The 22,745-nt window shown below is 38.3% G+C and overlaps 1 protein-coding gene across 4 annotated transcripts in view; it reads left to right on the top strand.

Annotated features, from left to right (window-relative positions):
* LOC100476962 (histone-lysine N-methyltransferase SETDB2) overlaps positions 1-22,745 on the top strand; it is a 91,563-nt gene that overhangs the window by 26,164 nt on the left and 42,654 nt on the right. For all 4 annotated transcript variants that reach the window (XM_034665130.1, XM_034665128.1, XM_011224826.3 and 1 more), the window contains 3 exons: positions 14,554-15,117; positions 20,345-20,461; positions 21,197-21,366. In XM_034665130.1, the coding sequence (XP_034521021.1) occupies positions 14,554-15,117; positions 20,345-20,461; positions 21,197-21,366 (851 nt within the window). The remainder of the gene's footprint in view (positions 1-14,553; positions 15,118-20,344; positions 20,462-21,196; positions 21,367-22,745) is intronic.

The raw sequence follows: 22,745 nt of genomic DNA, 5'->3' as shown, positions 1-22,745 counted from the left end.
GTACATCCATAGAGGTGGCTTCTAGGATAAACATAACTATGCGGGATGAAACCATTAAGAAGCCCTCTTTGCTTGAGGTCTAGCCTTAGTATCTTAATTAGCAAGCAATCACTGGCAAGTGGGGCAAGCCTTGTGAAGAGATAAGGGCATCCCCAAGTCAACATCCAGTCCAATCACAAGGAAAGTGAGGTCATCCGTTATCTCCACAAGCCCAAAGTTAACCCTATGGAGTGGGGTATGCTCTGGCTTTTAAGGAACGATATCATCATCCCAGCCATAGAATTGGTCAAGGTGATATAGCCGAGTTATACAAGCATTGGGGAATCAATCCTATTTCCCAGTTGTTCAAATAATTAATTATATGCCCATAGAGTTCTGTTATTAGCCCCATAGAATAAAAAGCATGAAGATTATCTATACATGAGCTGTTGTATCGAAATAGAAAAAAGCTATTTCTCTGAAGTTCACCTCAAGTTGTCTAGCTTTAGCAAATAAATTTAAGGACAATCAGATCTAGAATTTAAATTCCACAAAGGTGGGTTATTTAAACATAATTTTTCTCTCTAAAATAACCCTCATTTCCAGAGAGAGCCAAATCAGGACTAATTTGTTTGCAAAACAAATCCAGTTTTAACAAACTTGGCCTAATTATTAACATAATCTCAGCAAGAATAGTGACTGATCACATAGATCTTTTAGAATCTGCTTTGCTGGAACTTTTATAAGGAATCTCCAGGTTGAACTTTTAGTAGCCTCTCCATGCCAGAAGCCAAGTACTTGCCATCAGACGTGCCTGCAATACCTGTAGATTTGGGCAAATTCCTCTTCATGAGGTCCCCAATATATCCTGAGGTTCCTGCACCTGCCAGGAAGTGACATTCTTTACTCACCTGGTGAGGCTGCTGGGAACTCTGTAAGCAAGGGATCGAGCCAACATTGCCAGGGGGCTTTATGGCTCCAGGCTTCATAAAGTCAACCTTAGTTCCTGAAAGCTGTTTGGTCATATCTGAGTCTATGCATGTCTCTCAAATATGACATTCCAGTCAAAGCCTTATGGTAAAATAACCAGTGTTTCCAATGGTGTCCTGTTACAAGGAGAACAATACTTATTGAACTTTTGCAAATGATTATGATTGCCATGGAAGAAAGAGTACTGAGACCTTTTTAATTTCAGAGGGTTCAGGTAGAGAGAAAAGTTAAATGCTTTAATTTGCTTTATTATTATTTCTGTATATCACTGATGTCTTAAGAGAAAGTTTCTTCAATCTGGAAGAGCAAACATTAGAAAACCAGTAATGTTTTAAACAAGAGTCACAACACTATAATCTTTTAGCTTATTTAGTCCTATATTTCTAATTCTTGTTCAGTTTGAATGCAGCTTTAGTTAATTCTGGAAATTCTTACTCATTTCAGTTTTAGGATTGTATAAAGATATCCTGAAGTCCTTCACATGAATTTCCTTGAAGATTAAACTCATTTTACAGGAGAGTAAGAACAAGTATAAATGACAAAAATACAGAATGGACATGATTAGTAACTGATGAGAGTTTACAATATAGCTGGCAAGAAAATCAGGTTTCTTCTGTGACACGTAAGACTTTCAATAGCCGGAAAAGAGTGATGATGACCTTATATTAAAACATTAAAACTTTAGGAATTGTATATAATCTCCAGAAGAGTACACCATTTACCCAAATGTAACCTAAAGCTTATCATTTGTTTAATGGTACTTCCAGAGTAACTTAGCATACCAAGGAAAAAGGCCTATTGAGTTAAAGAGACTTCATTTACAATTTAAATCTTGGTAAAGTTTGTTAAAACCTTAAAATTATAGCACATGCCTGAATAGGATTACAGATTATTCAAAACTATTTATATGTAACCAAGGTGACAAGAGATTTGAAAGGCAAATATTTAGGGTTCTAAGTTGTTAGCAAAACTTAGCTTAATAGGAGAAGTTTTAACTAAGAAATTGAAGACCTGTTAATGACAAAACATAGAAACTTTGTTTTCTGAGCAAAGAGAAAACTGTTTACATTATCTTATCCAGAGCAGTTGAACAATTCAAGAAACATTTCTCTTTTTAAACAGAGAAAAAGCAGACATAGACCACTGTATCTTAAAAATCCATTCATTTCACTTTTAGTTCTGACCACACCTAAAATTCCTTTCCAGAGATTTCCTTCTACAGCTTTCTTTTTCATTCAGATTTTATCCCATACTATCTTTCCAAATAACCATCTTATTTCGGACAATTGTTACCCTCAACAAAAAAATGCTTTCCGTATTCTCCTTACGTATCTCCTCCTTTTGTACATACAGAGTTGCTTCCCTTCTTTCCATCATCCTTCATTACATTTAGTAGAGTTTCTTAGAAACCTTAGTCTCCAGTGAAAACTAAGTAGTAACCAACTGTGAACTGTTACACCAAAACGTTTAGATGGTAAATTTATGAATCAATTAAGCACAAAACTTGTTTACCAATAGATTTAAATATCCTTAGTTTCTTTGCAATAAGAAGTCAAAAGCACAAACCCACATCCAGTACTCAATGCTTTATCACTGTATCCTATTTTAAAAAGACCTAGATGTCCAATGAATTCAATCCCATTTACCATCCAAGCAAAACCTTAAAAATTCAGGTTAGCAAAGACTTTGAAAGCTCTTTTAACAATTACCCATGAAAACTCTAAGACAATTATTTTAGTCTTTTTACTAACAACTCACAACAGAGGTAACACACGTTTGAACTTTAGTAAACCTATTGATAGAATAAAAGTTTCACGTTTAGTGCTGATAACTTAAAGACATGCCTATCTTAATTAAACCAACACGCTTAACTTAAAATACTGAATTATGTTCCACCTGGATCCTCCCCATTGTCAATTTTTACCTGAGACACTGGTGGGGAAACCTGGAGTGCATGGTGTTAAGTCCAGGGGGTGCTCTTCCTCGCTTCTTGACGGAGAGGGGAGGAGGAGCCACGATGCCTGAGGCACGAGGAAGGGGGAGGGGGAGACAGGAGACAAAGCGGTGCCAGAAGGCAGAGAAAGGGTTCCCGGTTTTAGAGCTCATCAGCTTCAGGTCCAACAGGAGCAGACGCCTTGTTTTCCTGCCAACAAGGGGGAATAGGCAGTGTATGTCAGGCCAGAGAAGACAGGGAATTTCCCCGAAACAAAGGGAGTTTCGGCAGCTGCTTGGGAATATTCCTTAAAGTCCCTGTCCCGAGGGAGACTAACCACAGATGGCTCCAGTTATAGCCATTAACCCGGGAAATGAGTGAGGGAGAAGCCCCCACATCTGTTAGAAGGAACAGTGATAGAGAAGAGAGTCAAGAGTCCCCTTTGCGTGAGATGGCCTGTGTTTCCTCCAGCAACCTGTGTTTACTCGGAGGCGGCCTATTTAGATAATTATCATCCAATATGTCAGGAGAGAGTTTACTACCTGACCCATTCGGGCAAACACATTCTTCAAGAGGCCCTTAGGTCGGGGTCCTGGTGTAGAGCAATGAAGGCCTAGGTACGAGCAAGGAAGGTACCCTAGGTCCATTTGCTTGGTTCCTTACAGAAGAGATCTAACGGATAGACCCCATTGAAACCATGCAGTGTTACAGGAGATCAGTACTTTCCTAAATTTTGCAATCCGAATTGATTCCAGTGGGTTAAAAGGCACCCCAAGGGAGAATCCTTGGGAACCGAAGAAGCAGCCTACTGAGGCCACGCTCAGATAAGTAAATTAGGTCCATTACCAAATCCCCCCCGACTTCTGGGTGGCATCCCACGCAGGATATGTCAGAGGTTCCCATGTGTCAAAAGCGACCGGTGGAGTCCCTCAAACAAGACATCACTATTGATCACAATCCTGCCTTCCTGTGAAGGCATTCCTGCCGTAAAAGGCCCATAGGAGGGATGCCGCCATCCCTCCCCTACCCCATCGCATCCTAGGCTGCCGATGGGTGCGCCTGGTGAATGGACTGAAATACTATGCCTTGAAGGTCAATGCCGTGAAGGTCACGCCTTATTTTGTCTTGCCTTGAAAGTATTTTACCTTGCCTTGAAGAACCAGCTGTTTTTAACCCATGGAGAACACTAGAAAAGTTTAACCAGGAAAAATTATCAAATTTTGTAGCCTAAGTAATAGTAGACGACACTGACGGAAAACAGTAAAGATAGAAGTCCATCATGGTCTAAGCGACATTCCAACACAGGTGGTCTTTACAGCCAACTTCCCTAGGAAGGGGTCCCGGGGTGGGTTTTAGTTCAGTCGGGTACTGGTTTCTGCCGGCTCCGAGTGGAGGTCCCACGGCCAGAAGCGGCTAGACCAGGGATGTGGAGGGGATCGCATTAGATCCATCAGAAGGAAACCTCACACGGGAGTCTTAAGATTGGCAGCCGTGCTAGTCACTTAGGTGGCTGTCCCGTGCCCAAGACAGACGACTTTGTATAAGGACAGCAGTAAAAAGAGGGCATCAAGTTTCTGGGTCTTATTACCATCCCGGCCAGGGTACTAACTTCCAGCCAAAAGGCAGGCTTTTTCCTCCCCATAGAGTAGCCATGGGCTAGAGGATTGCAAGCCTGACCTATCGACATGAAAGTGTTCCAATAAGACCGTACTCCTTGAAGAATCCCCAGAAAGGAGAGTAAAGGAGAAGGGAAAGTACTCACCAATTTTGCACCGAAGCTCAGAGTCCGGATGTAAAGACTCAAAGTCCCACGTTCAGGCGCCATATGATGTGGTTGTAGAATATAGGTGAGGTTCAGTGGGGTGGAGTCCAGAGCCGACGACAAAGAAAGAATTCTTGAGGCGTCTTTGGTGCAAAATTGGTGGTATATTAAAGCACAGGGACAGGACCCGTGGGTAGAAGGAACTGCCCTGGGTTGTGAGGAGTGGTTGATTAAATACTATGGGGTTGGGGGAAGGTAAGGAAAAAGGGAGGTTGAGAAAGGACTTTCATATGTTAAAGAAGATTTACAGGATACCAGAGGCCTTGCCATTGTCAAGTTAAGGTTGTTTGCCCCTCTAGTAAGGCATTAACATGAAGATGGTTGGGAATGTCCTGGATTCCTAGAAGTATCTGTCTGTGGTCTGCAGGCTATAAGACATTTAGTTGTATTTACATTCCCTTCTGGAAACTAGGTTAGTGATAGAAGTGCCTTGTTCTTATAAACTGCTGAGACATTTGCAAACTGAGGGAGACTCAAGTCTTGCAGGATTGTGATATCTATAGGTTAACTGTTTCTTTGTCCTTTAGGGCAACCAGGAGTGCCTGAGGAATGTCACGTACATCCCATGGGGGGTGGAGAGGTTGCTGGGTGTCAGTTTCTGCTTTGTCCTCAACTTGCCTTCTGTTCCCTCATCAATTGTGTATTGTTCCAATAATGACTAACTTGGAGCTGTACTTATTGTCACATGAGGAGATTATGTAAAAGTACATTGTAAACTATAAACTGCAGTACAAACATTAGTTCTTATTTAAGAACTAAGGATAACCCAGATTGTTTCTCTCTTACATATACCCTAAGTTAATCTTTTCATATTCAGAGAGGAACCTTTTGAGCCATCAGATTAGTATTCCATATTTCTCTTGCCCAAAAAAAGCAAAACAGGAACAAAAGAAGAACATAGTTGAAATAGGGAAAATCAAATAAAAAGATTTGTAGAAAAGGATGCCACAGAAGCCAGTCTGAAACATAATGTTTTTGGTTAAGGCAAGTTGAAATGGAAAATAAAACATTTGGTTTACTGGTTATACAACCCTGTAGATGTATAAATAAAATCATTTGAGAGTGAGTAACGTATATCAAAACAACAAAGCTGTGAGAGCCTAAGGGAATTTATTACAGTGAACATTGAATGAGGACAAGACAGAGAGGAGGTTATTTCTCAGGTAGACAAATAAATAGAAGTGCTTAAAGTTTGGAGTGTGCTATGCTTTATAAGAAAATGTGGTAGGAAGGAATGTAACACTTAATAAAAGAAAAGCAATTCCAGGCACACACTTTATAAAACAAGGAAATACTGGATACCAAAATAAACAAGTGAATAAAAGCAATACTAAAGTGGACTAGGCTAAAGAAGATACAATTTAAATGGAAAAGTAAAGCAAAAGGTACATTATAGAATATATATCTTACTATGGAATGTGCCCCCAACATTATTCAAAAATACTAAAACAGATTGAAATTATTTAAGGGGAAATAAAACCTTTCCTCATGATTGTTTTTTTCCCCATTGGATTTGCCTTAATCTTTTAGCTACATTCTCATCGAGTATTTTTTTACTGTCTTTTCAGGAAATTTAAAAGATTAAAAACATATAAGGGAATACAGCAAAACCCAAACACAATCTAGAATTAACAGTTATTAACATTTCATTGTTAAATGAAACTTTCAGTTTCTTAAAAAAAAAAAAAAAAGAGAGAGAGAGAGAAAGAGAAAGTGTGTCTCTTTGATCCATACCTAACTTCTTGCCCTGACAAGTTCCTTCCCCATCTGTCTTTCCAAGAGAACCACTATCATCATTTATTGCTCTAGTTAATTTTTTAATATTCATATAGCCACAAACAATATATAGTACTATCATAGTTTTTAAATTTCATGGAAATGTTCATACGTGTGTCATCTTGTTTTTCTTAGTATTATTTGGAGATCTAGTCATATTGCTATGTATAGATGTGTTTCATTCCCTTTAACTCTTGTTTGGTTTTTCATAATGTGAAGTACTACATTTTATTTATCCATTCCTTTAAAGATGGGTAATTAAATTGGTTTTAAATATTTCCTATTTATAAATAGTAGTGCAGTGATCAGTTTTATCCTAGGCTTTCTTTTAAGAAAGTATTCATTGTGAAAGTCACCTATTAAAGAGATTAAAGATGTAATCTGGGATCTATAAGATTATCCAAAATGTAGAAGAAAGGGGCAAATAGATGAGAAAAAAAAAGAGAATGATGAAAAATTACTGTCCTAAAAAAGAAGCTACTAACAGAAAAACAATAACTCCAGTGAATGCTGTAGAAATGGTTTCAGGATCATCCCTATGTTATAAAGTTCTTTAGAAAATGTAAGCATTTCAAGCAAAAGTGGTAAGATTAGGGTCAGTGTGCTGCTGTTTACGGTGAAGGAAATCACAGTGTCTAAACTAGGATTCAAAATTGCTCTGACAACTCTGAAAATAAAAATACATATCTTTTCCATTTGTAAATTTGTTACTTACAAAAATATGAAATGTAGATATTTTCAATATTTTAAAAAATAATATAAACCTGCACTACAAAAGCATTGCTTATGGAAAAATCTGCCATATTTTATTCTGAACTAAAACAAAAACACCAGAAGCTAGAATAAGCAGAACAGAAACAACAAAAAAGATAACTTTTGAGTGTAAGAAAATATCAAGTCTGGAGGTAAGAGGCTTCACCAAGTACCACAGTAATGAGAATTATTATTAGATAAACACTCATTAAAAAAGTTTTAGTGTCTATTAAACTATAAGCATGTTAGAAGTATTGAGACAAAAACCAAAAAAAACCCCTCAAAAAACAGGTTAGCACCAGACTTAACCCCTACAGATGCTCAGAAAACATACCATCTGTATGCCCTTCTGGAAAATTTTCTCATATATCCTCTAGTGGACCAAAAGAATGTAGAAATTAGGATTGGGGAGGACATAGTATTAAAGATATGGCAGTGGCATGGAAACCATCTAAATAAGAAGTTAATGATAATAAATTCGTGAGCTCTTAAACTTAGGGCTATGGAGTCCTTTAATGGTATGCAAAATTTTATGTTAATGTTCTATTTCTAGGGAGAGAGTTCATAATTCTCATCAGATAGTGAAAAGGGTTCATGACCCTAAAAGTTTAAGTATCACTATTATAGATACAGGGATCTTAAATAAAATCCTGGCAGTTCTAATCCAGAGAAGTATTAAAAGAGATGGCTAAGTGGAATTTATACTAGTCAAGCAAGAATGATTTAGTATTAGAAAATCCATTACTTGGGGCGCCTGGGTGGTGTAGTTGTTGAGCGTCTGCCTTGGGCTCAGGGCATGATCCCGGCGTTCCGGGATCAAGCCTCACATCAGGCTCCTCTGCTATGAGCCTGCTTCTTCCTCTCCCACTCCCCCTGCTTGTGTTCCCTCTCTCACTGGCTGTCTCTATCTCTGTCAAATAAATAAATAAAATCTTTAAAAAAAAAAATCCATTACTTTACCAAAGTAAACCATAGGAAGAAAAATTCAACAGATGCCCAAAGACTTAAAAAATTCAATACCAACAATTAGAAATAGGTGAATTATCTTTAATGTGATAGACAATATATTTCTCTAACATCTATGACCTATGTATTGATGAAACTCTTGAGGCATTTTCTTTAAATTAAGACAGGAATGCCTGCTATCATAATTGTTATTCAATATTTTCCTAGAAATTCTAGGCAGTACAATAGAATATCAAAATATGATTATTGAAATGTACACAGTAAAATTATTTGTAGATGATCTTACCTACCTTCCCTGAAAATTTGAGTCAAGTGTAAAATTATTAAGCTAAAAAAAAGGGTTTTGTAGCGGTCACATAAAATAAAAATGTGAAAGTCTATACTGTTAGAAAATATGGAATAAAGTCCTCATTCACAAAACTAAAAAGTAAATAAATGGGGCTAATCACAAGAAATGTATACGTGAGGAAAATTAAACCTAAAGACTTTAATAAATGGATAAACTTACTATGTTCCTGAATGGGAAAGCTATATATTACAAAAATGTAAATTCTTTCCAAATAAATTTATAGATTTAATTTAATACGAAATCCAGGCACTTGCGTTTTTTTAAGTTGGCAAATACTATAAATTTAATGTCAAAAGGCAAAATATCAGAAAACAGAACATGTTCAAAAGGAAAAATAGTGACAGAGGACTTGCCCTGATAAATGTCAAAATGTTCTGTCAACCTGTGGAAAAAAACCACATTGGTATTGGTTTGCCTCAATTAGTAACAGCTGCATTAAGAGACAGAAAAAGCCTAGAATGGGGCGCCTGGGTGGCACAGCGGTTAAGCGTCTGCCTTCGGCTCAGGGCGTGATCCCGGCGTTATGGGTTTGAGCCCCACATCAGGCTCCTCTGCTATGAGCCTGCTTCTTCCTCTCCCACTCCCCCTGCTTGTGCCCTCTCTCGCTGGCTGTCTCTCTCTCTGTTGAATAAATAAATAAAATCTTTAAAAAAAAAAAAAAAAGAAAGAAAAAGCCTAGAAAATTATAGAACATTTTATATATTTATAAGAATGTAGGATATGATTAAGTAAGTCAAAAGTAGCACAATAAAAGACTAATTCAGCAAATAACTCTGGAACAATTGGATATCATTTGGAAAATTTAAGTTAGATCTTCGTAGTACATCAGAATAAATTCCAGTTGAAACTGGACTCCCAAATCATGGAAAAATTAATTATAAAATTAGAGCCCTAATAAAAATAATAATAAAAATTAGATGTCTTTTCATGACATTATGTATTATGACTTTATTCATAACGTTATTTACACTTATTGTAGATACTTAGTTGTCTGCCTAGAATGTAAGCTCCTTGAGATCGTAAGCTCTCATCATTGTTTCCACATAGCACCTGGTGTGTAGCAGGCACTCAGGAAATCTGATGGAAGAATGAATGAGTGAATGAACAAACCCTCAATAGGAAATGGGACAAAGCATATGAACAATTAACCAAAAGGGGGGGAAAAAAGACCAGTAAACATGAAATTACGTTCACACTATTATTTAGGGGAAAACATTAAGGTGGTAATAAAGTACTGTTTTTCATTAATCAAATTGGTTAAAAATTTCAAAATAATAATTATATCAACATTCATACAGTGTAAATTGGTCCAGCCTTTTTGGAAAGCAGTTTCATGATCTGTATTGGTTAAAATGTGTGTACCTCCTAGCACCATGATTGTGATTTCTAAATGTTGTTTCTCATTAAGCAGAACCATAGTCCTTTGGAGGAATAGCTGATTCTAGACCTGGGACTTCTTGGGACAGAAAGCAAGAAAGCTATCAAAGACTACCAAGTGTGTTGGAAAGATACAGGAGCAAACTTGGAGGAGCTCCCACTGGCCAAAAATAGCACAATTTGAACATCTAAAGGAATAATCACTGTGATTGATTTAAATACATTAAATATATAAAAATCCATGGGTTCATGATAACATTTTAAATATCAGTCACTTTGATAGTTGCTCAGATACAGCTCACCATTCTGAATTCTAGTAAATAAAGAGAAAGAATCAAGCATTTATCCTGCTTTTCCTATACTGACTGTATATCAGATAACCCAAGAGTTGATGAGGAAAATTTCTTCTTTATCAAAGAATTCCAGCCAGAAAATGCAGTAGAAATGTTAGAATTGGAAGGTTGTTATTTTTACAACTTCCCCCATTCCCAAAGAAACCGTGGCCTTAGGCCAGTGCTGTCAAACTAATGGTGGTAAGAACAGGTGTTTTGTTTTGTTTGAAACTCCAAATTTATTTAAGAATACACTTATAAAATGCAGTGAGATGTTGCAGCAATGTTAAATTTCTGTAAAAGTCTCTGAACTTTTGCATCTTTATATTTTTGTACTTATTATGAACTGGTAGCTAACTACGGGTGACTGACACCACCACATCTTGAGTAGCACTGGCCTAGACAATGATCCTGAGTGAATAAACAAAACTATTAAGTGAAAGAAAGATACAGAACCACCACACCACCAGCCTAATAACTTAAATCTACTCAAGCTTCTAGAACTGACTACTGATTTACCAAATAGAGGGACAGAGGGATGAGTTAAAAATGACACCAGCACAAGGAAAGCATCAACCAAATTCCAGAATGTGGGAAATGCTATCGGGCAAATGACACAATTTATTCAACTTCAACAAATAAATGTCATAAAATGAAGAGGGAGGGGACACTGCTGTAAGATTAGAGGCAAAAAGATATCTGAATCAAATATAATGTGTGGAACTTTTTGAAGTCTGATTGAAACAAATTTAACAATCACCGAAATGTGGAGATGGGTCACTGAGATTGTATGTTTTTTCAAAGCCTGGTTTGTTAGATGTACATACTGAATTATTTCAGGCAATGTCTAGGATTTGCTTTAAACTACTCCAGCATATTCTAGTGTGGGGCAGAAGGGGGAAGAATAGAAGAAGTAAAACGGGCAATGTGTTGATAATTGAAGTTTGGTAACAAGTGTCAAAGATAAATAAAACCAAACATTAAGGTGATGAAAACTGATTTTATTCAGTAACTACTGACAGTAGGGGAAAAAACTGAGCTCCATTCTGATCTGTGCTGGGGTGACTGGTGTTTTAAAGGTGTATGAGAGGGGCGCCTGGGTGGCACAGCGGCTGGGCGTCTGCCTTCGGCTCAGGGCGTGGTCCCGGGCGTTATGAGATCGAGCCCCACATCAGGCTCCTCCACTATGACCCTGCTTCTTCCTCTCCCACTCCCCCTGCTTGTGTTCCCTCTCTCACTGGCTGTCTCTATCTCTGTCAAATAAGTAAATAAAATCTTTAGAAAAAATAAAAAAATAAAGGTGTATGAGGGAATAGAGATAGAGGAAGAGGGAAACCCAAGTGAAAAATTTCAGAGAGTCAGTGTGAATGCCTCTGAGGCCAGCTGTGTGTGCTAGCTGGAAACCATCAAAGTTAGGATTTATCCTCCCACAGAGATTAGAAGACAGAGGTCCTACCCTTCCTTATAACTAACTTTCAAGGGAAAGTCCTTCAGGACCTGGAGAAAGGTACTCCTGAGATGTAATTAAATACACTGTTGTAATTAAATACATTGAGGAATGGAGGAAAGATTCACAATTGTAAACCCTTTTTAGTAAATGCTCTAAGAAAGAAAGGTCGAGGGGCTTATCTTCAGGTGTTGGCTAGAAGAAACCTTAAACTCTCCTGACAGCCTTGTGCTTTCTCAGGCAGCACTTTACTGGGCTTGGGTCCTCCCAGAGACGAGGCCTTATGCTGCTAGAAGCCTTGCTAGAGTTTGGTTGTCTTAGTGCACAGGTTTGGACAGAGTCATTGTGTGCTGAGAATTCTACAGTTCTTACAAGTACGTGAGGGTCCAATATAGCAGTTTTTTTTTTTTTAATGAGAAAAATACATAGTTATGTATAAGTTTGTAAGTTGTATTAATAAGAGGTTATTTTAAAATGTATATTCTTATTACCCAATAATTTGTCTTAAAGGAAAGTATCCTAAGGTAACAATCAGGAATTTCGTCAAGGATTTATGTATAAGGATGTTCATCAAGGTAGTAACCTGTAGGAAAATTGGAAACAAATGTTTTCAACATTAAAAGATTTATGAGTATTGTACATCCTTTCATCTTTTACATTGTAGGACATTCCAAAACATCAAGAGCCATTGATTGATGAGGCTCTGCAAAAGCAAGCACTCTCATAAATTGCTGGAAGAGCTGACCCCATGGAGAACAGTTGGCAATCTCAACAAAACTACTAATTCATTTACCCTGTGACCTAGTACTCCCACTTCTGGAAACGTATTCTGAAGTGATATCTCTACATGTTTGAAACTGTTATGTACAGGTTATTCATTACATCATGCTTTGTGAAAGCAAAAGATTGGAAACAATAGAAGACTAGTTAAATAAATTGTGGAATTTATGCAGAGGAGTGCTGTATAGCTGGAAAAGGGATGGAGAACCTCATGTCTGTGCATTCAGTATAGTAGCCACTAGCTACATGTGACTATTTAAATTTGAATTATTTGAATTAAAATTAAATTTGAATTGATGAAAATTAAATTTAAAATTCAGTTTTTTGGTCATATTAACCACATTTAAAGTGCTCAGTAGCCAACATGTGGCTAGTGGGGCTACCAAATTGAATAGATAAGGAACATTTCTATCAATGCAGAAATTCTTATTGATAGTGCTGTTTTATATAGTGAGCATAAAAATATCTCCAAAATACCTATATAGCTTTTATAATAAACAACAGATACCTAAAGATAGATAGAAAATATTAGGTAAAACAAAACTTAGGTACTTTATGAAAAATTAAAACTAGCGTTCTATACACATGGTATCTTTTCACAGATTTTTTTTTCTTAAAATCAGTAACCTCTCCATTTTCTTGTGTCAGCTGATCATTTTCATATATGTTAATGTGATGCCAGGTGGAATATACATTGCAGAAGAAATCCAGTTGGTATAATTATTGCAGGATTCTTAATGAATTAGTTATTTTTTTTTTAGCTAGCCTTTCCTGTTTTTTACAAGCAAGAATTTTGAACCAAGCATGCCTGAAGAAGTAACATTCCTTAAAGTCCCTGCTCTAAATGCTAGGTGCTGTAGCACAGAGTTGCAGCTATAATCACAACTTCCTGAGATATTCTGAAATTAGGTTGTGGTACAATAGAAGAATATTCGGTCTTTGTCCTGGTCCCTCATTTAGCCTCTAATACCTTTGGAATTTCCTGAAGAATGAGTGTCTTTGGTGTGCTAATGAAATGACTTGGTGATGGGCTCCCAGTTAGCTTCAGGGTGGAGGCTGGTCACCAAAGATTAAACCTCCATTAAAAGCTTGAAACTTTCAGTCCTACCTCCCAGCCTCCAGGGATGGGAGAATGGCTGGAGATTCAGATAATCTCCAGTGATAAATGATTTAATCAATGGTGCTTATGTAGTGACTTCTCCATAAAAACCTCTAAGTGGACAGGGTTCTGTAAGCTTCCTGGTTGATGAAGGCTTTGAGGTGCTGGGAGGGTGACGTACATGGAGAGGGTAGGCCAACTCCATGCCCTGTCCCACTTCCTTTGTTCTATGGACATCTTACATTTGGCTGTCCCTGAGCTGTATCTCTTATTATAAACTGATAGTAGTAATTAAAATATAGTGATATTACTGTAATAGTAATAAAAGTGAGTCTTTCTAGCAAATTATAAAACCTGAGAAGGACGTGTGAAAACCCCTGTGTTGGTCAAAAGTTTAAGTGGCCTGGAACTTGAGTTTGGCATCTGAAGTGGGGACAATCTTGTGGGACTGAGGCCTTTAACTTCTGGTATCTGATGCTGACCCAGGTAGATAGTGTCAGAACTGAATTGAATTATTGGACACCACCCAGTTGAAGAGGTGGCGCTAGAAAAAGACACAATGTATTTGGTGTCCAGAGGAAAAAAACCTTAAGGTGTGACTTTGATATGGTTATAGAACATGATAAGTAAAATGTTTATTTCAGAGTCTGGCTTGTCTTAGTGATGTCTAAAAAATTTAGGAACTAATTTACAGGAACTAATTTAGTGTGCATTGTTTTTTAAAAATGGGGAATTGTATGGGGCGCCTGGGTGGCTTAGTCGTTAAGCGTCTGGCTTCAGCTCAGGGCATGATCCCACTGGGAGTCTGCTTCTTCCTCTCCCACTCCCCCTGCTTGTGTTCCCTCTCTCACTGGCTCTCTCTCTCTCTGTCAAATAAATAAATAAAATATTTTTTTAAAATGGGGAATTGTATATACTTGATATACTAATGAATAATTACTTTTAAACAGATCTACAAAAAATAAGGAAATCCCTCCTTTGGAAACTGAAGTTGCATACATCAGAGAAAAGAAATCATCTTTGAATCTATCTTACCAACGTCATGACTGCTCTCGAGCTTGTCTGATGAAAACACCACTAACCTCCAAGGGAGAAAACCCTCTGCAGCTACCAATCAAATGCCACTTCCAAAGACTACATGCAAAGACAAACTCTCATTCTTCAGCACTCCATGTGAGTTATAAAACCCCTTGTGGAAGGAGTCTACGAAACGTGGAAGAAGTTTTCCGTTACCTGCTTGAGACAGAGTGTAACTTTTTATTTACAGATAACTTTTCTTTCAATACCTATGTTCAGTTGACTCGGAATTACCCAAAACAAGAAGAAATTGTTTCTGATGTGGATATTAGCAATGGAGTGGAGTCGGTACCCATTTCTTTCTGTAATGAAATTGACAATAGAAAGCTTCCACAGTTTAAGTACAGAAGGACTATGTGGCCACGTGCATATTATCTAAACAGCTTTACCAACATGTTTACTGATTCATGTGACTGTTCTGAGGGCTGCATAGACATGTGAGTAGAAAAACATGGCATTTCAAAAAGTCTTCTAAATGTGAGGGTACTTGTCACGAAGTCCTGCTATGTATCAGTTTATCTGTCTATCTAAACTCTATTCACCAAGAATCTAAAATGGAAAGATACACTCTCTCACTAGCAATAGAAAAGAAAGCTTTTTGCCAAATATTATAGTAATATGAATGTTATTTCTTCCAAAGATGAATATTTCCTTTAATCTAGTACCATAATCATAATAGCAACAAGTCCAGCTAATGCCATGTAACAGTGCCAGACACTGTAACAAGTGCTTTACATATACTTTTTTACTTAATCCTCACAAAACCCAGTGAGGTAGCCAGTATTACTTCTGTGTTACAAATGAGGAAGTTGAAAAGCCAATTTTAAGGTCATAGGGCAAACAAATTGAAGAGTCAATATTTGAACCTTTGAACCCATGCTTTTTACCATTATGTTATATGTCTTGTTTTACTTTTACAAATATTTCCTTGCTACTTCTTTATAAAGTTAAAGGTGCTTATAATTCGTATTCTCAAAACATTGGCATTCCACTAAAAAAACATATTCTAATACAGTTAAAAATTTGAAGATTTTATTTTAAGGGTATGTAAAATACATGTAGTATGTAGGCATATATAGAGTTGCATTATATACATTTAATGCAGATTTAGCTACTAGGTGAAAGAAAAAGAAATAATTTAAATCGTATAGAGAGTAGTTTCACCATCTCAGTTAGTTGAAGTGTGAGAGGAGATATATAAATCTGCTGTTACCTCAGTTTGGCTCAGTTCCTTCAGGCCTGTCATAGAGGAAATCTCTCACAGTGTCAGGTTTTATTCTGTTCTTAAAATAAGGAATTGTATTTTGGTTTTTTTTTTTGGTTTTTTTGTTTTTTTTTTTTTAAAGATTTTTATTTATTTATTCGACAGAGATAGAGACCGCCAGCGAGAGAGGGAACACAAGCAGGGGGAGTGGGAGAGGAAGAAGCAGGCTCATAGCAGAAGAGCCTGATGTGGGGCTCGATCCCATAACACTGGGATCACGCCCTGAGCCGAAGGCAGACGCTTAACCGCTGTGCCACCCAGGCGCCCCAGGATTGTATTTTGTTTCGTTTTTAACATTGCATGTAAATATAACTGACATGTGGCCACGCCCAGTCTCTCAGTGCTGGAGAAAAAAACTGTTGGACTATATTTACTTAATGGTCAGTTTATAAGATTTTTTTTAAAGAATCTTGACTATATATGTTTTTTTAAAAAGATTTATTATTTATTACCCAGGAGTAAACCCCACAAAAAGGTAGGATTTCAGTCAAAGCACACAGAGATGTTTAGGACCATCAAGGCAGCATGAGTCCCAACAAATGGGAGAATTCACACCTAAAGAATCAGAGATAAATACAGAGTCTGATAAAAAGAGACTTTATGTTTTTTAAAGATTTTATTTATTCATTTGAGAGAGAGAGAGCACAGGGGGAGGAGCAGAGGGAGAGGGACAAGCAGACTCTGGACTGAGTGCAGAGCCTGACATGGGGCTCAGTCTCACGACCCTGAGATCATGACCCAAGCTGAATTCAAGAGTCAGATGCTTAACTGACTGAACCACCCAGGCACCCCTATCACCCTTTGTCTTTTGATTGAAGCATTTAGTCCATTTACATTTAAAATAATTATTAATAGGTATGTACTTATTGCCATTTTGTTAATTGTTTTCTTTTTTTTAATTTTAATTTTTTATTATGTTATGTGAGTCACCATACTGTTAATTGTTTTCTGGATGTTTTTGTAATTCTTCTCCATCCTTTCTTTTTGTTCTCTTTCCTTAAGGTTGATTACTTTCTTTAGTGTTAGGCTTGGCTTTCTTTCTCTTTCTCTTTTGTGTCTCTATTATAGGTTTTTGGTTTGTGGTTACCACAAAGTATAAATATAACATCCTTAGGGGCACCTGGGTGGCTCAGTCGGTTAAGCACCTGCCTTCAGCTCAGGTCATGATCTTGGGGCCCTGGAAACAAGCCCATGTCAGTCTCCCTGCTCAGCAGGGAATGTCCCTCTGCCACTCCCTCCCCCTCATATGCTCATGTGCTCGCTCTCTCAGTCTCTTTCAAATAAATAAAATCTTTGTATATAACATCCTAAGTATATAGCAGTCTGTAATAAGCTGATGGTCATTAAGTTTGAGCATATTCTAAACAATCTTCATTTTTACTTCCCTCTCCCTCATTTCATGTCTATATTGTCATATTTTATATCTTTTAATTTTGTGAGTACGCTTTCATAATTTTCTTCTAATTGTGGCCTTTTCTTTTCCACTTAAAGAAGTCACTTTAACATTTCTTGTAAGGCCAGTTTGATAGTGATGAACCCTTTAACTTGTTTGTCTGGGAAGGTCTGTATCTCGCCTTCAGTTCTGAGTAATAATCTTGCCAGATAGAGTGTTCTTGGTTGTAGATTCTATTCTTTCAGCACTTTGAATATATCATGCCACTCCCTTCTGGCCTGCAGAGTTTTTGCTGAAAACCAGCTGACAGCTTTATTAGATTTCCCTTGTATGTTACTAATTGCTTCTCTCTTGTTGCTTTTAAAATTCTATCTTTATCTTTAATCTTTGACATTTTAATTATTATGTGTCATGATGTGTATCTCTATGGGTTCATCTTGTTTGGAACCTTCTGTGCTTTCTGAACCTGGATGTCTGTTTCCTTCTCTAGGTTAGGGAAGTATTCAGATGTTACTTCTTCAAATAAGTTTTCTACCCCTTTCTCTCTCTCTTCTGTTTCCAGGACCTTTATAATCCAAATGTTTGTTCACTTGATACTGTCCAAGAGATCCCTTAACCTGTCCTCCTTTTTAAAAATTCTGTTATCTTGGGGCACCGGGGTGGCTCAGTTGTTAAGCGTCTGCCTTCAGCTCAGGTCATGATCCCAGGGTCCTGGGATCGAGCCCCACATCGGGCTCCCTGCTCGGCGGGAAGCTTGCTTCTCCCCCTCCCACTCCTCCTGCTGGTGTTCCCTTTCTTACTGTGTCTCTCTCTGTCAAATAAATAAATAAAATCTTGAAAAAAAAATTATGTTCTCATTATTCAGATTGGGTAGTTTCCGTTACTCTATCCTCCAGATTGCTAATATGTTCTTCTGCATCCTCTAATCTGTTGATTCTCTTCTAATGTATTTTTCATTTCAGTTATATTCTTCAACTCTGATTGATTCTTTTTCATATTTTCTGTCTCTTTGTTGAAGTTTTCACTGAGTTCATCCTGTCTTCTCTGCAGTCCAGTGAACATCTTCATGATCATTACTTTGAACTCTTTTATCAGGCATATCGCTTATCTGCATTTCATTTAGTTTATTTTCTGAGGTTTTGTGTAGTTCTTTGTTTAGAGCATATTCCTGTCTCCTCATTTTACTTGACTTTCTGTCTTTGCTTCTATGAATTAAGCAGAATGGCTACTTCTCCTAAACTAGAAGGAATGATTTTGTGCATGGTTGTGTCTATGGAGACTGTGTGCCTGGTGAACTTGGGCTGACTGACTGGAGCTGTGGCTGGCTATTGTGGGCTGGAGGCCCCAGGAGACTCTGTGCTGGGGCTGTCTTAGTGGGATGCCTGAAGCTGAAGTTGGTGCAGGATGGGCAGTCCTAGGGCTCTCAGTGCAGATGGCACATTGGCCAGACAGCTGAAGCAAAAGTGGGTATGGGCTGGGGTGGTCCCAGGGCTCTTTACAGAGAGGGTACCTTGGGAGTACAGCTGAAGGGTAAGTGGGTATGAGGCCAGGGGTCCCAATAGTTCTTTATTCAGGGGGGCTCTGGCAGGGTGGCTGGGGCTGAGGCAGGACGTGGGTCAGAAAGTTCTAGGATGCTGTGCACCAGGGGTGTGCAAACATCATCTAGAACCAAAGTGGTATGAGCCTGGACTGTTCTAGAATACTTGGCACCTGTGTCACCTTGACGAGATGGCTGGAGCTTTAGTGAGTGCTGACCAGAGGTGTGCATTGTGTGCTGCGCTGGGGCTGCTTTGATGGGATGGCTAGGGCTGGTGTGGGTTAGGGGCCCAGAGTTTGCCAGCTAGGGTACCCGGACCCTTTCCCTGTCTGCAGTATCAAGGGGGAGAGGGAGTATCAACCACTGTGTTCACCAGCCCCTCTGACTTGGAGAGAGTTTCAGCAGCTTCCCTGCCATTTTGCATACTCCTAGGGGCTGAGTCCTTTACATCCTAGTAGCTCTTTTAAACTGAGGCTTTTTTCTGTGCCCCAGGGTGTCCGAGGTTTGCTGAGGTCTCAGGCTGGCTAGGACATCCAGACCCTACTCTGATCTGTGCTATCAAGGTAGAGAGGAAACGTAAACTGTGGCGCTTACCAGCCCCTCTAACCCAGATAGAGTTCCAGCAGCTCCGCTACCAAATGGCAGGGGTCTAAGGCTAGTTCCTTTATATTCTAGTTGTCATTTTAAGCTTTTTTTCCCCCGTGCCCCAGGGCAGGCAGATCTGTTCACCAATCCCTCCCCACTGCAATAGGAAGTGTCAGAAGTGGTGGGGGTTCCCTTTGCTACTGTGTCTGTCTCTCTCTGTGTGGTCTCTCAATCTTTTTTTTGTGCAGAAGCTGTTTAGTCAGCCTTCAGTTCTTCTTCAGGAGGCGTTGCCCTTTAATTAGGTAGATACAGTGTGTCCATGGAGGAGGTGAGCTCAGGGTCTTCCTACATTGCTGTCTTGAAGGAGAAACATCTATGGTTGCATGTCTTCTGCTTAGCAACATTATAAAAAACAGATCGTAGTAGCCAGATGGCCAGCATGAATCTCCCCCGTCTGTTTTCATGTCATTGGAGGGAGAGAGAATTTAAGATGTCTGCAGAACTACCTGAGCCCTTTCAAGTGTGGCACACATAAGTGTATCCATTGGAGGAGAGAGGACCTAGGAGAATTTTCACAAACAAGCTTCTGCTGAACAGGAAATGAAAGGAATTCATTTAAAAAAATTAAAACTCATATATTTAAGATTTTATTTCATGAGTAAATAGAGGTATAGGGCAGTTTATAATTATTGATAAATTTTTGGTAGTTTTTGTCTTTTAAAGAGACCTGTTCTGTTAGGGAAGAAGTCCAGCTGTCCATGAGCTAAGTGACTGTTCTAAGCACAATTTATCCTTTACTATATGATTTACATTTTTACCAAGACTCTCTTTACTTAAGTTGGTGCTTTTTTATTCTAACTTCTCCATCTGTTGCTTTCCTTTTAGAACAAAATGTGCATGTCTTCAGCTGACAGCAAGGAATGCCAAGACTTGCCCCTTGTCAAGTAATAAAATAACCACTGGATATAAATATAAAAGACTCCAGAGACAAATACCTACTGGGTAAGATACCTTGAGGATTTGTTGCAGGGTGTTTGTATTTTTGAAGGTGGGTACTTTATTGTTGTGGTCTGTAGTCTCATAGATATCATTAAATATTAACTTTTTATACCAGAAATCTATATTAAGGAATAAAAAAACAAACTTATAAATTGTTCTTGGAAATTGAAGTCAGAAAAAAAAAAAAGAAATGTAAGTCAGCACACACGTAGCAGGCAGAGTATACTTAAACACCCATCTGCTGTGAGTCTGGCTCTTACCTTCTAGGGTTAGACTAGTTTGGGCAGCTGTTTACCCATTAAGAAATAATTTGCAAAGCTCCTCTAAGAATTGGGAATTTTCAAACTTTCAAAATTGTTGTTATTAAAAAATACATAGAGAAAAGCTTTCTTTCTATACATTCCTTTCCCAGACATTACTAGACATTTTTTAAAAGCTAGCATTTATTAAGTGCCAGGCATTGCCTTAAGCACCTTGTAAATGCTGAATCATTTAATCATGAAACAACCTTATAAGATAGGTACTATTACATATAGCCGTTTTAAAAAATGGGAAATTGATAACTCATCCAACATCACACAGGTAGTAAATGTCTGGAGCTATGATGAGAATCCAGTCAGTCTAGCTTTAGGAGCCTTCACACTTAGTCTGCCCCCTGTGGTAATTATTAGTATAAACTGCTTCTGCTTTTAGTTTAGGATATCTGATGGATTTTTTTCTTGCATATTTTATTGACAGCATTTATGAATGCAGCCTGTTGTGCAAGTGTAATAGAAGAATGTGTCAAAACCGAGTTGTCCAGCATGGACCTCAAGTGAGGCTACAGGTGTTCAAAACTGAGAAGAAAGGATGGGGAGTACGCTGCCTAGATGACATTGACAGAGGGACATTTGTTTGCATTTATTCAGGTAAAGCAAAGGTTAATTATTCAAATTACTATAGTAAGATCTGCATTTCTGAATCTCCATTTTACTAGGTGTTATAGCAAGGACAGGAGCAACAATGTAGAGGAGGAGCATCAGAGGGGGCAAGTGACTGGGAAATTGAGCACTAAAGGGATGAGGAGACACCGAATATTCCAGAAAAGAAAGGCTCAGAGATAAAACTTGGGTTATCGTGTGAGGCATATTTGTTTTTGTCTCCCTGGCCACAGATGCTTTAGGATAAGTTAAGAAGACTTTTTGAATAAGAAAACTAAATGACTGACTTGCTAAGGTAAAGATTATCAAAAACTGTCTTGTTCAATAATTTGAACTGTTAGAATTTAACAAGTTAAATCTGTAGTAAATACCTGCACAGGATGATTCAGGCAGTGACATGAAGCAGCTCACTCCATTTCAGGGACTTGAGAGAGTAGCCCACGCTCTAAGCAAAACTTCCAACCAGTGTTTTATAGTTGTGCCATTACTGGTTTTTTCTGGTCACAACCCCTAGGCCAGACATATCAGTCTCAGTAGTGTCAGCCATTTACCCCGGAGTATCAGGCAAAAATCCTCACTTCCTTGTACGCCATGAAATGAGAAAGGTTAAGGAAACATGGCTCTGGAGCCAGTCTAAAGGAATTGTGCTGGACCAAGTCTTGGCAGCAAGGCAGCAGGGACCAGAGGAGCCATCCTCATCTGAAATTCCAGCTTCACTTCAGTGAGAGCAAGAATTAGTATAATTCATAACAGCCACACTTGGATCCCTGTCACATACTACACAATTTGCCACACATTTATCTCTCATATTTCTCAAAATCACTCTTCAATGAAAGTCAGTTGCTTTATAAGGAGCCACATGGTGTCCAGGAAGTATCATTGGCTTTGCGTTACTAGAAAATGTACCTAAGGTATCTCTCTGATTCAGCTGCTGATTTTGACTTGGAAACTATAGTTTTGAGTCCCTTAAAAGAAAATGCATAAACTTTAAGATTTAATATTATACTAGAACTTAATATGAGAACAATAGGTACATATTACCTCAGATTTAAATAGGTCACTTTATAAAAAAATGTTTTTTTTTTAAGACTTTATTTCAGAGAGAGCAGGAGGGGGTGGGGGGGGAGGGGAAGCAGCAGAGGGAGAGGGAGAAGCAGGCTCCCCACTGAGCAGGGAGCCCAACATGGGGCTTGATCTCAGGACCCTGGGATCAGGACCCTGAGCCAAAGGCAGATGCATAACTGACTGAGCCACACAGGCGCCCCTAAAAAAATATAAGTTTTAACTGATAAAGCATTTTAACTAGACACAAAATCTGCAATTTCGGGGCTCCTGGGTGGCTTAGTCGTTAAGTGTCTGCCTTCGGC

The sequence above is a fragment of the Ailuropoda melanoleuca genome, chromosome 7, assembly GCF_002007445.2.
Source record: "Ailuropoda melanoleuca isolate Jingjing chromosome 7, ASM200744v2, whole genome shotgun sequence".
In the NCBI taxonomy this organism is placed as follows: domain Eukaryota; kingdom Metazoa; phylum Chordata; class Mammalia; order Carnivora; family Ursidae; genus Ailuropoda; species Ailuropoda melanoleuca.
The sequence above is the reverse complement of the archived record's forward strand: the minus strand, read 5'-3'. Positions and strand labels throughout refer to the sequence as shown.